Source organism: Equus przewalskii, chromosome 3 (genome assembly GCF_037783145.1).
Source record: "Equus przewalskii isolate Varuska chromosome 3, EquPr2, whole genome shotgun sequence".
NCBI lineage: Eukaryota > Metazoa > Chordata > Mammalia > Perissodactyla > Equidae > Equus > Equus przewalskii.
This window is the reverse complement of record NC_091833.1, coordinates 111,134,147-111,147,437: the sequence shown is the minus strand read 5'-3', so window position 1 is coordinate 111,147,437 and position 13,291 is coordinate 111,134,147. Positions and strand designations below refer to the sequence as shown.

Genomic DNA, 13,291 nt, shown 5'->3' with positions numbered 1-13,291 from the left:
CACATTCCAATCAATTTCTTTTCTATCCCCAGAAGCTGGATGGAGGCCATAAATCAGAGGCCTATGGGAAAGATATGATGAGGCCTATGCACAGAACTGTTTTGCGGGGCCCACATGGTGTTATTTAAAAATATTGAATTAGCTGCTGGTACTTAAATATCAGCAGATTCTACATAAATTTGTGAACTTACAGCCTATCTTTAAACACACACACACAGATGTGGCAAGACTGGGCCTGTGTCCCACTGTCAACTCCTTTGTTGGGGCTGAGCTATAGGGCCCCCCTTACCCAGGCCCAGAGGCCTGCTTCACTCAGGCTGTTACTTGCCTGGCCTCCGAAGGCATTTGAGTGTGCGACCCCTGCTGGAAAGCTACCAAAAAGCACACAATATGAAGGAAAAAAAAGTTAAAGGAAAGATGCCCACTGGGATCTATTTCCGTTATGTTCGGGCGATTCCTTGGAAGAATAATGTATTCATTTTTCCAGAACTCTCATGCTTCCACATAACTATTGACAAACTATGGCCCTGTAAATATTATTCTAATGGCCTGAAAAACCTATGAGCTTAATTCCCTGTGGGCAGTAGAAGCTGAGAATGCTTCCTGCCGGGCGACGGGCCTGAAGACAAATCATGAGAGGCTGTGCATCAGCTGCTTACAGTTCTAGCTAACTCAGAGAGAAAGGGAATTCTCTTGAAGACTATGGGTTACCTCTAGGAATTGATGAGAAGCTGAAAAGCCAGCCTTGGAAAATGAGAAAGAACGAAGTGACCCTGGGCACCAGGAAACATGTCAGGATCATGCCACGGGACCGGCACCCCTGGGACATCCTGGGATATGGATGCTGCTGCTGATGCCACTTGATTCACGATCCATGGTGGCAAATAAACACTCAACTGTCCTCGAGTACTTTAGTTAGTCCCTCAAGATTCCAGGTCCCAGATGGGATCAGGCAACTCAGCCCTATTTCAGGGCCTGGAGATATGGACCAGGGAGAAAGAGCCGCAGCTCCCACTGAAAAGTCCCTCCATGAGGGGAGAGTTGTGCCCCTGGAGTAAGAAGGCTGTTCGGTTGCTGGGCACCTCCAAAATGCAAAAGGGCACTATGGGTTAGGAGGATTTTAAGTGGCGATGGAAGGGAGGCGGCAACATAAGTAGTGCAGTGGAGTGGAATGAGAACAGACAGACCTGAACTCCAATCTGGAATCCTTTGTACCTTCAGAAAATTAATTAACTTTTCTGATCTGCAGACTCCAAATTTCTAAAATAGAAATGATGCCATCTGCCTGTGCACAGCAGAGAGTTGCTGTGAAGATTCAGTTCAATCATTCATTCACTTATTTCAAAAATACTTACCGAGCATCTACTAAGTGCCAAGCATCTAGATAGGTCCTGGGGACAAATTTTAAACACCAAAAATGCAATAGAGAGTCAGTGCTTTATGCTAATGACAGATTTACACAAGGCAGACCCAGGTCATCTCCGGAAACTGATCGTGTATCACTTTTTCCCAACTGATACACTCTTCTGCAACTTTCCTCCTTTTTTTGATTAGTCAGTCTCAGGGCTGTTCCTCCAAACATATATTTTCCTAAGGCATATGAAATACATTAAAGCTAAAAAGAAAAAAAAAAAACTCTGAAAAAATTTAACTCTGATCCTGAAAACAAGAAAAGATTGGTTTTGAGAAGCAGTGAGGCCCTGGTGATGGTGGATTTCAGGTGTGGTGAGCACAAAGAGACACTGGCCCATTATACAAAATCCTCTCCCTCATTTAATGTTTAGCATTTGTAATTCACACAGACATACACAAACTGAAATAATACTAACATTAAAATAGACCAAACAAAATCTGCTGGAAAAGCGAGTTAAGTAATCCTGTACATTTTTCACTAGTGTTTCAGAATTGCCAAAATGCTCTCCACATACATTTTCTCACTTTCTTAGAATAATCTTTCAATCTCTATTTTGCCGAGGAAGAATCTGAGGCTCAGAGAGGGAAACATAACTTGCTTAGGGTCCTGGGACAAGAAGCTGGGTCCAAATCCAGCTAGCACCCTTGCCGTTACCCTCATTGGAAAAGGGCGGCCCTGCTAGCAAGCACTGGATCATTAGTGGAACTGAAGGAAGATACTTATACCAAAGTGACAGGGAACAATCCAGTTCTTTTCCAATATCAGCTGGAAAGTTATAGCTTTGTGCAATAGCTGGAAAGTTACTGCATTTCCTGCAAAGCAGCTAGAAAGTTGCTACTCTCCAGCGTTGCCTTCACTCCTCCAAGACCCTCTCTCACACAAGAACCCTGGCTTAGAGGCAGGCCCTGGCCTTGGATACAGGCTCAGCTCCATCAGGACATCACTACATTTTACTGGCCCTCTCTCTAAACTCTAGCCTTAAGAGCGCTAATATGACTCAGTACTCACGCTTGGTATGTGCCACTCTGAGCAGATTTCCTGGTCTGGGAAAGGCAGTATGCACCAATCAAGCAATTTTATACCAGCCAGTCCATATGCCTGGTCCCTTTCCGGTCACTATCAAATTTTAATTCAAGATAAAAGCTTCTGCTTTGCTTTTCCCTTCAAAGAGCTCTCAGGGCTTTTCCAGTAGGGGAATTTCTTCTTTTGACAACAAAAGCACAAGCCCCAACTGTATTGTGGAGTCCAAGAAAAGGGTTCCCGCACATCTACTGGGTGGAGGACTTGAGGCTTCACAGGAGGCACACCAGCAAGTAAGCTAAGAGCCCTGGGCTTTACTTGATCCCATCTGCAAGTTCAGGGTACCGCTTTCTCACCCTATTCCCAAGCTAAAAATCTCCCATCGTAAAGCTACAGTGCATTGTACACCAGGCGGTTTCAGCCTGGATCTGCAGCCCAAAAACACCGCTCTAGTGGAGTCACTAAGGGATCCACAATTGATCTGACTGTCGCCATCAACTGCTTTGACTTAAGAATGCTTAGTCACGAAGTTGTCGATCCCCAGCAAACTCAGCTGAGTTAGAGGGACCCACTGGAGCCCTGAAAGGCTCCTTTGGAAGCTGATCTTTTTCTGCTCAGCTCTGGAGAAAACCTTATGTAACACAATAGTCCATTTCAATGTTATTTCTGCAATCCTATGAGAGGAAAAAAAAATCTAAGCGCTGGAAATACAAGGAGGAACATGGGCATTTGCAGCTGAAGTGTTCATCTCCTGGAATTTCACTGGGTCAGGCTTATTCTAATTGCACCCAATTCCAATCCTTCCTGAGAAAGCAGAAAGAAAGAATAATAATTCCGAAAGCCAAAGGATGGGCTTTAGAAATGCAAGGAGGCAGAAGTTGGGTTATCTCCTCTTCCTTTTTTTTTTTTTTTTAAAGATGGAATTCCTGGAATTAACCCTTGAGTGTAAGTTGTCATTTCATCTCAACACAATAAGTGAGACCTGGCCTCAAAGCAAGAACGCACGAATGGGACCCAAAAGATCCTTAGTGCGCACCGGCTGCAGCCACAGAAGCCTGCCAAGCACCGGCGCCGGCGAGCGGCGGGTGGCACAGCCGAACCAATGATGCCTTAGTTTTGAGAGCTCTGGCAGCAAGAGGAGGAGCGGGCGCACTCCCTCCAGGATCCCTTGGCCTTTCCTTGTGGCTGCTCCCTACTAGCAGGGCACCGCGTCTGGAAGTGCAGCGCAAAGACGGTGGATTTGGAGTCGCCTCCCCAGAATACCCCCCCAAAATATCTCGGTACAATTAATGGATAAAAATAGCCGGCGGATAACGCAGGGGGAGGAGCGAGACTCGTGCAAGGCAAGGCAAGGATACGACTGGTCCAGTAACGCGGAGGGCGCAGGAGGAGGGAAGCAACCCTCCTCGTGAGAGAGGGGCCTGGGTGTGCGAGGAAGCGCGGACGCCCGCCCGGCCGAGGGGGTGAAGTGGAAGATGCCCAGCGCGGGCAAAGAACCGCGACGCCTAGCACACCCCACACCGCGCGCGCTGCATCCCAGCTCCTGTGCCTGCCCGCTTCTCCATTCCATCTCTGGCTCTCGAAGCCGGCCCTCTGGCTCCCGGGACAGGATGGGGCCAGAAGGCGGAGCAGCGCGCGGTGCGCCCCCTGGTTCGGAGAGCGCACCTGAAGACTTCAGGCTCGGAGAGTGTGCCCCTGGTTCTGAGCCGGGGGCTACGCGCTCCTACCGCGGGTTGGCGCCCCGCCTCCCCTCACCCTCATCCGCCACCACCACCCACGGTGCTCGAAATAGAAACAGGCAGAAAAAAATAGGTGAAAAGTAACGTGAAGAATCAGGACCGTGTATAATTGGCATTCGGAGAAAGAGGCTGCTTACTGTCTGTCGCTTCAATCTCTCTCCTCCCGAGCATCCCCGCCCCTCGGGAGATGCCCCATCTCTTCTTCACTCCAAGCGAATGCAAAGGCAAACCAGATGAAGGTTTCCCCACTCTGGACGCTCCCTCGGTCGACTTACTTTTTGCTGACTGTATCCCCGCCCCAGTTCCCAGCCCCAGGGGTACCCGGGCTCCGCTGCGCTCTGCCCCGCACAATCCTAGGGAGAAGCGGAGGACAGGAGTGAACCTCCTGACTCTGCTAGGCAAAGGAAAAAAATACAATCCACTAAGTGTCAGAAACCCAGACACCTGCCCGGAAAAAAAACCAGTCCCTCGGGACTTGCAGAGCTGAGGGGTCAAGGCAGGAGGTTAAGAGGATGGGAAAATTCCGGGACTCCTCTTCCTTGTTCCTCCTACATCTACTCCACTTGCAGCCTCGACTCACCTTGGGCTCTGAGCTTGTCCTAAGTCCGGGACGCCAGGTCAGGGCACCTCGAAGGCCCCTCGAATTGCCACTCTCCAGCCTGGCGGCCCCTGCCCCACGCGCATCGCACTCACCTGAGCCGCGCCGCGGTCCAGCCGGTCCGGCGCCTGAAGTCTGCTCTCGGGCTTGGCCATGGGCAGCGCCGCCGAGCACCGGCGGCCGGCGGAGCGAGCTTCGGGACGCCCCGGGTCAGGCGGGCAAGGCAGGGCGCGGGCACCCACGGAGACCCGGCAGTGGCAGCGGCTCGTGGCTACCCGCGCGCCGGGGACTTTGCAGGCGGGAGGCTCGGCGATCAGTCCCGCGGAGGGGAGGAGCAGGAGGAGGAGCAGGAGCAGGAGGAGGGGACAGAGAAGGCCGGGCCCTGAGGGAGACCGCGTAGGGCAGAGGAGGATCGCGAGCGCCCACTGCTGCCCGGCCCGCTCTGGTGCTGCCCCAACTCGGGCCCGCTCGGTGCCTGGCTCGCCGTTCTGCGCTCAGTGTGGCGGGGCCGGCTCTCGGCTCTCACCGACAGGTATTGGACGAGTTGGTCCCGCCTACCTGGCACCGCGAGTCCTTGGGTTTCAGTCCAGGGGGAGGAGACCAGGGCGACCAGGAGGGTGGGGCTGATTGTGGGTTGGATGACTCTGCCGTCGCTGCAAACCTGGAAAGTCCTGCCTATTCCCTCACCCCTGCTAGGGAAGGGTAGGACCGAATCCGGAGCCCACCTCTTCCTCAACTCTCCAGCCCCGCAAAGTCCCCGGGACGTGCGCCCCTCCCACGGGCGCCCTCCCCCCTCCACCCCCCGCGTGTTCCTTTCCCGGCAGATGACCCACCTTAGGCGTTCGTGCTCCCTGCGCCGCCCAGGAAGCAGGGGGAGCCATCCTCTCGAGCTCGCACCGCAGCTAGGCTGGGACGCCGGCGGCAAGGTAGCCTGAGCCGGGATCCGCGCGAGGAGCCGGCTCCCAGGCGCTCCGTGTCGCCATTGAACACGCCCTCTCTCTTCGGTTTCTCGTCCGGGAGTGGATGCAGATTTACCGGGAGAGCGCGGAGAATTCAGCTGTGCTTTTGGTGGTGCACCAGAATTGCAAACGTCAGCTCTGAAATTAAGCAGGGTCTCCCTGCCTCCTCTCCCGATTCCAGTCGCTGGGAGGTTTTCTGTGAGAACTCGAACAGCATCCTCCAGTAGTTCAACTTAAGATTTAAGATTTCGAAGGGAGTGGGGTTAGAATCTTCTTGGAGAAGCTTGGCTGCCTATGTACCCGCTTTTCGGAGCCAAAACAAGTCGCTCTCAAAGGCAGGTCAGTAAGTGTGTTAGGAAAAAAGAGAAAAAGAAAGGAAAAGAAAAGAAAAAGAAAAATGCTAAATGAACATCACAATAATTTAGTTTAGCTGAAATTTCAGTAGAGCTTCCATACCTTAATACTGGAAGGTAAATATTTGGGAGAATTCCAATGTGTCGTTTTAAGTTTAAAAAATCCTCCATTAACTTTGCTTAATTTAAAAATACTCTCCCATCTAAGGAATGGTTCCTATAGGAAACTGAGCCCTTTACTCCTGTAATGTCACCGGCTTCCCTTTTAGAAAGTAAAGCAGTGGTCAGCATTTCCTGGTTATCCGATAAAGCCAGTGACATCTGGGAGGCCAAGACCAAGCCTTATATTGGAAAATAAGCTTTTAGGTATTTTAATGACGCTGGCTATTCCTTTGAGCCAGACTAATGCTGACATGCCCATTTTAGGCAAAAAAAAAAAAAAAAATATATATATATATATATACACACACACATATATATACATATACATTTTAAAAAGTCACTTTAAAGCCCTACTTTGAAAAACCTTAGCATTTAAATTTACATTAGCTTTAAAAGAAGTGCTTTTTTTCCCCCATTCTATGAAGCTGTGTAAAATCATATATGAGGTTGTGTGGGTCAAATGGAAGCCTAAGATAAACCCTTGTCAATTACTGGTGTCCTTAAGCTCCTACCAGCTTCTAAGCCCTGTGCAGATGGTGAGTTCTTCAAAATAGGAAGTGGCTTTGATGTTCTGAGTTGGTATGATTACTTTTCTTTAAGAGTTCAAAGTGGTTTTGTGCCTGGAGTTTGAATCTCACAACTCATTTGTGAGATGCAAAGGCTGGCAGTGACTCCATTTGCACCCAGGGAGCCAAAGGCAGGTTAACTAATGTGCTTAGTTCGCCACTACAGATCCTAAGAAGGAGCTAGAACCCCAGGCCCCAGCCGGAGTCTCTGTTAGAGCCTTCATTGCAGATCTGGCAAACGATGAGAATTTGAGGACTGAAAGTTTAGCTTCCCTCATTTTTAAATTTCAGCCAACATTCATTGTTCCCTGATCAATGTTTTTATGTTTAGATAAATAAGAATGCATTCATTGGCTCTTTTGTTCTTGTTTAGCTTTATGTCTCTGCCAAGGCATTTGCCATTTCTCCCAAGCAGCCTTCCCTGAGCTCTTCTAGGCCTGTGTTAGCTTTCCTAACCGGTGTTTACGTATCACCAGACCCAGCTCTGACGCAAACATTGTATTGAAAATAACTGCTTAGAGATCCGTCTTCCCCATTAGATTATGCTTTAAGCATGGGGACCATCGTGGGGACCATGATTTAATTGTCTCTCCCAGAACCTTGCATGGTGTCTGAAACAGCATATACTCTCAAAAGAAAAAATTTGTAAACTGCACTTCCCTCAGAGTCATGGTTTGGGTCAGACATGTTTCCATTTCAAAGCTCCTGGAGACACAGTAGTAGTCAACTGGAAAAGTGGCTGTCGTTCTTAGATGTGTGGCCTAAGACCCTCTTACTTAGTGTCATCAACTGGAAAATGAGAGAGTTTTAGTAGATGATCTCTAAGCTGCTAATATTCTGAGATAGCAAAGTGTTTATTGAGCATCTAGCCTGTGTTCACCACGATGCCAGGTACTGAGGAAGAGATGGAAAGTGAAGACATGGCCACTGCCCCCTGGGAGCAGAAAATCTTATCTCAAGCAGAAACAAGGCTAACACCACAAGGCATCTTTACCCAAACTCACTGACATCAGTTAAGTTATAAACCACGTTCTGCAGAAGATGAAGGCTGAAGAAGTGTCCCGGAAACAAAGCAACTGACCTAAGAGTTCGGTCAACAACCAGTAACAACCAGCTGAGACGTATTCCAGGTTTTTGTTCCAGGTGCTGTACACGAGTTGCACGTTTTGTTCTTGCACCGACCTTCTTAGAAACTGTGATTTCCTCATTTTACAAGAACAGAGGCACAGAAGTTTAAAGCCATGATGTGAGTGAGCGGGGGGAATCAGGCACCAGAGGTGAAGATGATTTATTCAAGGCAGCTACCCTTCCAGTAAAAACTAGACTCCTAGTCCAGTGCTCTCTGTAATTGAATGGTTTGCTTTTGTTTGCCTTTCTTATTTTTGTTTGTTTTCTTTCCTCCAAATATGCAATGGAAGAGAGAGATCAGGAGAAGGGGAAATGGAAAGAGAGAGAAAAAGAGAGAGCTTGTTTCTGAAGCTGTTCAGGATCCACAGTTTCTCTTCACGCCTGGGCTCAATGTGATGGTATCTGTAACTCCTGTCTGTGGGGCTACCCTGCCTAGCCTTTCCTCTCATAATGGCTGTTTGAATCTTTCAGGTTAATAGCATGAATATTAAGGAGTCCAGTGGGATTCTTTATAAGCAGAGGAAATTGGGATCAGGTTAAAAATCCAATTTTAATAAACTTTCCAAGTCCTGATTTAGATGGTGTGCTAATGGCTCTTACTGCTGAATCACCTTAAAAGTCAAATGTATTTTTAAAAGGTCCTTGTTGTATGGGAAGCTTGATGAGTATTGTTTAATTGTACATTGTGCATTCCTGTCTTCATAGAAAAGATTGTGTATAAAACTGATGAGAGCAGATAGGAGAGGCCACTATCCACAGAGCTGCTTGGCTAGAGGGGAGGGCATTGGGTTTGAAAGATAATTTTCACTCCTTTGACTAAAACAAAGAAAGCGTGATTACACTGTGTGAAAGTGGTATCCTCAAATAACTCCACTAATTTGATTGTGCTGAGGTCTAGGATTGTTTCTATTTCTTTTGATTTGCTAATTAGCTAGATCGGTCTGCTTGTGAGAGAGAAAATGAGGGTCATTTCCAGAAAACATGTAGGATTGTGGTTCCTTCTGACTCCGCTCACCCATCCCATGCTTCCCTGACCGGGCTAACTCCCAACGTTGTCTATATGTCCTTGAAAACAATCCACCCATCTACAATTAGTAGATTATTTGATGTTTTTTTGAAAACAGGATTTTTATCCCCTTCATGACACCAGATTTACTCTTGTCACGTGTGGTGACAAGATTGAGTTTATAACTTTTGCTTTGATGGGACATATCTTTCACCAAAATTAATTAATTAATTAAAAATTATATTTCATGAATGCATTGGTTTAAAAATGAATATATTATTCTGATCTATGTCAGTATTTTCTTAGACCTAAAAGCTCATTTTTTCTTCGGATTTTTAAGGAAATTAGGACATTTTTGAGAGTCCCTGAAAGTACCTTGCACTCTTATGACTTCTAAAGGAGCAGTTGGCCCCGTGTAGCTGATGATATTGCAGAAGATGGACGCTTGATTGGTTTAGTTGAAGTAGGGATGATAAATGCAATGTCCTACACATATCTTCCAGTCCATTTGTTGTGTTGGATAAACAACTCTATACAACATATTGCTTTTATTTCTGATCCTGTGTCAAACTTTGCCCCAAATTACACACATCAGTGCTGCAAAAATTGCAATATTGCAGGCCTGAAGTGGTCCCCTTGTTCAAATTATTAGACCCTGCTGAGCGCTTCAGGAATGCCTTCAGACAGTGGGAAATTGTGGCACTCTCTTTGATTTTCAGTTTGCTAGGACCAAAGCTGGCTGATGCTTTGATGAGCAGGTCTTGCTGATTTTCTCTTTTAGGCCTTATTCAAGGATACTGGGAGGTTCAAACTCTTCAAGAAAAAAAGATTTTTTCCTCTTTCTCCTGCCCAATCAGTTCAGTTGAGACATTTGCTAGGTACTTCCTATACAGCAGCCCTGTGGTAGGTATATGGGCCAAGATTTACGGAGAAGAATAAAATTTAATCTCTTACCTGAAGGAGCTCACAGACATGCATAAACAGAAAAATTACAATTCACTCTGATAATTCCCATGAGCTCCCAGTTCTCCATGCATTAGGAAGGTCGAAGGGGCATTTGGGCTGTGAATCTCGCACCCTGAACTCTCAGCTTCAAGCAGAATGGAATGTTTCTTGCAGCTCTCTCAGAGGCCCCATTGAAGTTCTCTAGAGTGTGGCCCTATTGTCCCTGAAAACTGGCAGTGCCATCGTCTCCCTTCTAAGCCTTGTTTTGATTCCAGATTTAAAATAGAGCCAAAGCTATGAGAAGTCTCTTGAAAGACGCTAGAGTTCTCTTTCCCCAGACTTCTGGTATACTTTTCTCATGAAAGGGTTTACAACAACGCTCATAAGAGCTAGCTATGTATATATTTGTCTCCTTTATGGTAGTAATAAGTATTTCATAGAATGCTTTGAAGCTCTGAATACTTAGCTCTTAAATGGGAAAAAAAAGTAGCATTTTATATTTAAAATGATCAAATTAGCATATCTCAAAGTATTTGTAACAATATTTTTTGTAAACTAATGTAAAAATGACTAACTTGTACAAAGTCGGGAAAATCCATTAAACCATATGGGAAACAAGAAAGAGGTGTGGCGAGGTAAATAAAATCCATGGCATTTCTCGATTAGCTTTATGCTAGGAGATTTGAATACATTCTCCTTATATCCCCATTGTACATGTGAATAGAGAAAAGTGAAGTCACTTTGTGAAGGTCAGACAACTAGCAATGTTGGTTTAGAACCGGGTCGACATCAAGTCCTTCTATGCTTTCTTCCTGTCTCATGATGTAATTCTCTCCTTCCTCTCTTAACTGTGTGTATTCACTGTATAAAACTAGCCAGAAGACTCCAGGGGGTTGTATGTTATCTCTCTAAATGAAGGAGAAGAGATGGGGGTTGTTCTTCATGCCTTGAAAATGTCCTTACGTTCTAGGAATTTAACCATCCATATGGTGTTTAAATCCAATATTCACGATACTGTTATAATTGCATTTAGTAAACTAATTGACAAAATAAAATTCTGGGCTTAAAAGCTCAGTTCTCGGTGTAATTGTTTTTCTCTGCCCACATGTGATCGGCCCTTAAATTTAAAAGCTGTAATGGAGATGTAATTCCCTGCAAACTTTATCTCACAGTGGGGCCCCTGATTTCCTTTGGTGCTTCAGGTCTCAGCTCTGGTGTCGATGGTCATTCATTCATTCCAGTATCACTGGTTCTCCAGCTTTTTCTCTCTGTGGGGTCGTGGGGTGGGCCCTGGAGATACAGAAGTGAGCTGGAGACAGCGTTTCCTGTCTTCTTGGAGCTGAAAGTCAGGAAGGTGTTGGTGCATCCATCAGTGGATGTAATGCCCTTCCCAGCTCTTGCCCCTTATCTAGAGTCAGCCTGCCTTTATAGATTCACCTCTTCCTGGAGCTGTTCTGGTTGGCAGAGCACTCTGCCTGCCTAGGGAGACAATGGACTTATTGATTGGCCAACTGGGGAAGAATAATGATGGATGCTCTATCAGCTCTGCCCCTCTTCCTCTTAGGAGCAAGCAGCCTGCAGGGAGCATCTAACCTGCTCAGCTTCTCCGCTCCTTCTCTGGGTCCGCCCTGTGGGGAGAGGGCTGTTCTGGGCCAGCTTGTCTCTTCCTCCCTGGGTACATGTGCCTGGTTCTGGAGCTCAGCTAGCAGGCCTCTTGACTCTCACATAGTTACATCTCTAACCTAGCTTTTCTGAGTAATGAAGGGCATAGCTAGTTTTCATCTGTCTTAGTCTTTATTGCATGGATGGGAAGAGGGGTGCCATTTATTGAGGTTGAATTAAAACTCCAAAACTGATTGACTCCCCTGATGTCTTTCTCTCCTGGCTCTTAATTCATTTATCTCCTGCCCACAGTTAGCACTCATTATGTGCTGTCCTGTTGTCTAATTTTTACCATGGCCATGGGCTTCTCCTGGGTTTATTATAAGTCTATTGTGTTCATAGTCTGTCTTTTGGGCCCTACTCATACTTAAAAAGAGATCATGAAGTGAACTCCCCCAAAATAGACATTCAGTAGGTATCACAAACCCCAGAGGACAGGTTCCAGAACCATGTTGCAGGGGTTCAGATCCCAGCTCTGCAGTATGAGCTCTGGGACTTTTCCCAAGTTACTTAGCCTCAGTTTCTTCTGTAAAACAGGGAAAATAATAATGGCACCCTCTTTTTGTCACTCCATGTGAGGCACCTGGCACAGGGTACACACCGAATGCCCATGTGCATTGTTATTGTAAAAGGAAATTAAATGAAACGGCGCCTCCTTTCTTAGAAAAAACAAGAACCCATGGACTTTCTGAAGGGCCTGAATGACCTCTGGATTACAGACCCTTTAAGGGAATGGTTCCTCTTGTGAACTGACAACATCTGCCTGGGAGGTCGTTGCTTGAAAATCACAGTGGTGAGGAGGAGAAGAGTTCTCACAGAGCGAAGCTTTGGGGTCAAACTGAAGTACACGTTTCTGCCCTTCCAGTCCATTCACCTCTCCTCTCTGAACCTCATTTCTTACTTTATAAACTAAATACAATGGTACTCACGTAGAAGGCAATATTTTGAGGTTTAGGTAAGATGAGGAAGCTAAAAGCCACTAACCGTGCATGGCACATAGGTCAGTATATTTTGATTGACTGAATACAAGGAATATTCCTTCTGTTGCTGATTTCAAATAGTCCATAAGCCAGAGCTGTTGGTGTTGCCTGAGTTGACTTGCAGTCACTTGAAAAGCAAGTGACACTGAAGGGGCAGAGCAGGAGGAAGAGCTCCAGCCCCACGGAAAATCAAACAACTGACCCATTTCCTTCCAAATAATTGAGAATGGGAGGTGCTTCTTGTGCAGAGCACATCATTCTCTAAGTTTGCCAGCGCTATTCCACTCACGGGTGTGACATGCCATTCGTGCTGGAGCATGAAGGAAATTCTCTGTGCTTCCTCTTTCATCATCCACCCTTGATGTAAGCAGAATAATGGCCCCCAAAGATGTCCACATCCTAACACTCAGAACGTGTGAATACGTTACCTTATGTTGTGAGTTGAATTGTGTGCCCCTCCAAATTTGTATGTTGAAATCCTAACTCCCAGTAACTCAAAATGTGACTGTATTTCAAGATCAGGTCTTTATAGAGGGAATTAAGTGGAAATGAGTTCATTGGGATGGGCCCTAGTCCAATATGGCTGGTGTCTTTGTAAGAAGAGGAGGCTAGGACACAGATCCACACAGAAGGAAGACCACGTGAAGACACAGGGAGAAGGCAGTCATCTACGAGCCAGGGAGAGAGGCCTCAGGAGAAACCAACCCTGCCCACATCTTGATCTTAGGCTTCTATGTTCCAAAACCATGAGGAAATACA

General features: G+C 46.5%; 2 protein-coding genes across 5 annotated transcripts in view; one reads left to right on the top strand and one right to left on the bottom strand.

The window, feature by feature from the left end:
* The window catches only part of HS3ST1 (heparan sulfate-glucosamine 3-sulfotransferase 1), a 29,946-nt gene extending 23,642 nt beyond the window's left edge, over positions 1–6,304 (bottom strand). The window contains exons 1-2 of one of the 4 annotated variants that reach the window (XM_070613228.1): positions 5,605–5,889; positions 4,867–5,153 (exon numbers count right to left, since the gene is read on the bottom strand). The gene's annotated coding sequence lies outside the window, so the exon portion shown is untranslated. Of the gene's footprint in view, positions 1–4,310; positions 4,570–4,866; positions 5,154–5,329; positions 5,433–5,604 lie in introns of those variants that run through there. The other 3 variants (XM_070613230.1, XM_070613231.1, XM_070613232.1) reach the window with 3 other exon arrangements.
* The window catches only part of LOC139082627 (uncharacterized), a 97,114-nt gene continuing 88,747 nt past the window's right edge, over positions 4,925–13,291 (top strand). Inside the window, exon 1 of the mRNA XM_070615323.1 lies at positions 4,925–5,303. Within this exon, the coding sequence (XP_070471424.1) occupies positions 4,925–5,303 (379 nt within the window). The remainder of the gene's footprint in view (positions 5,304–13,291) is intronic.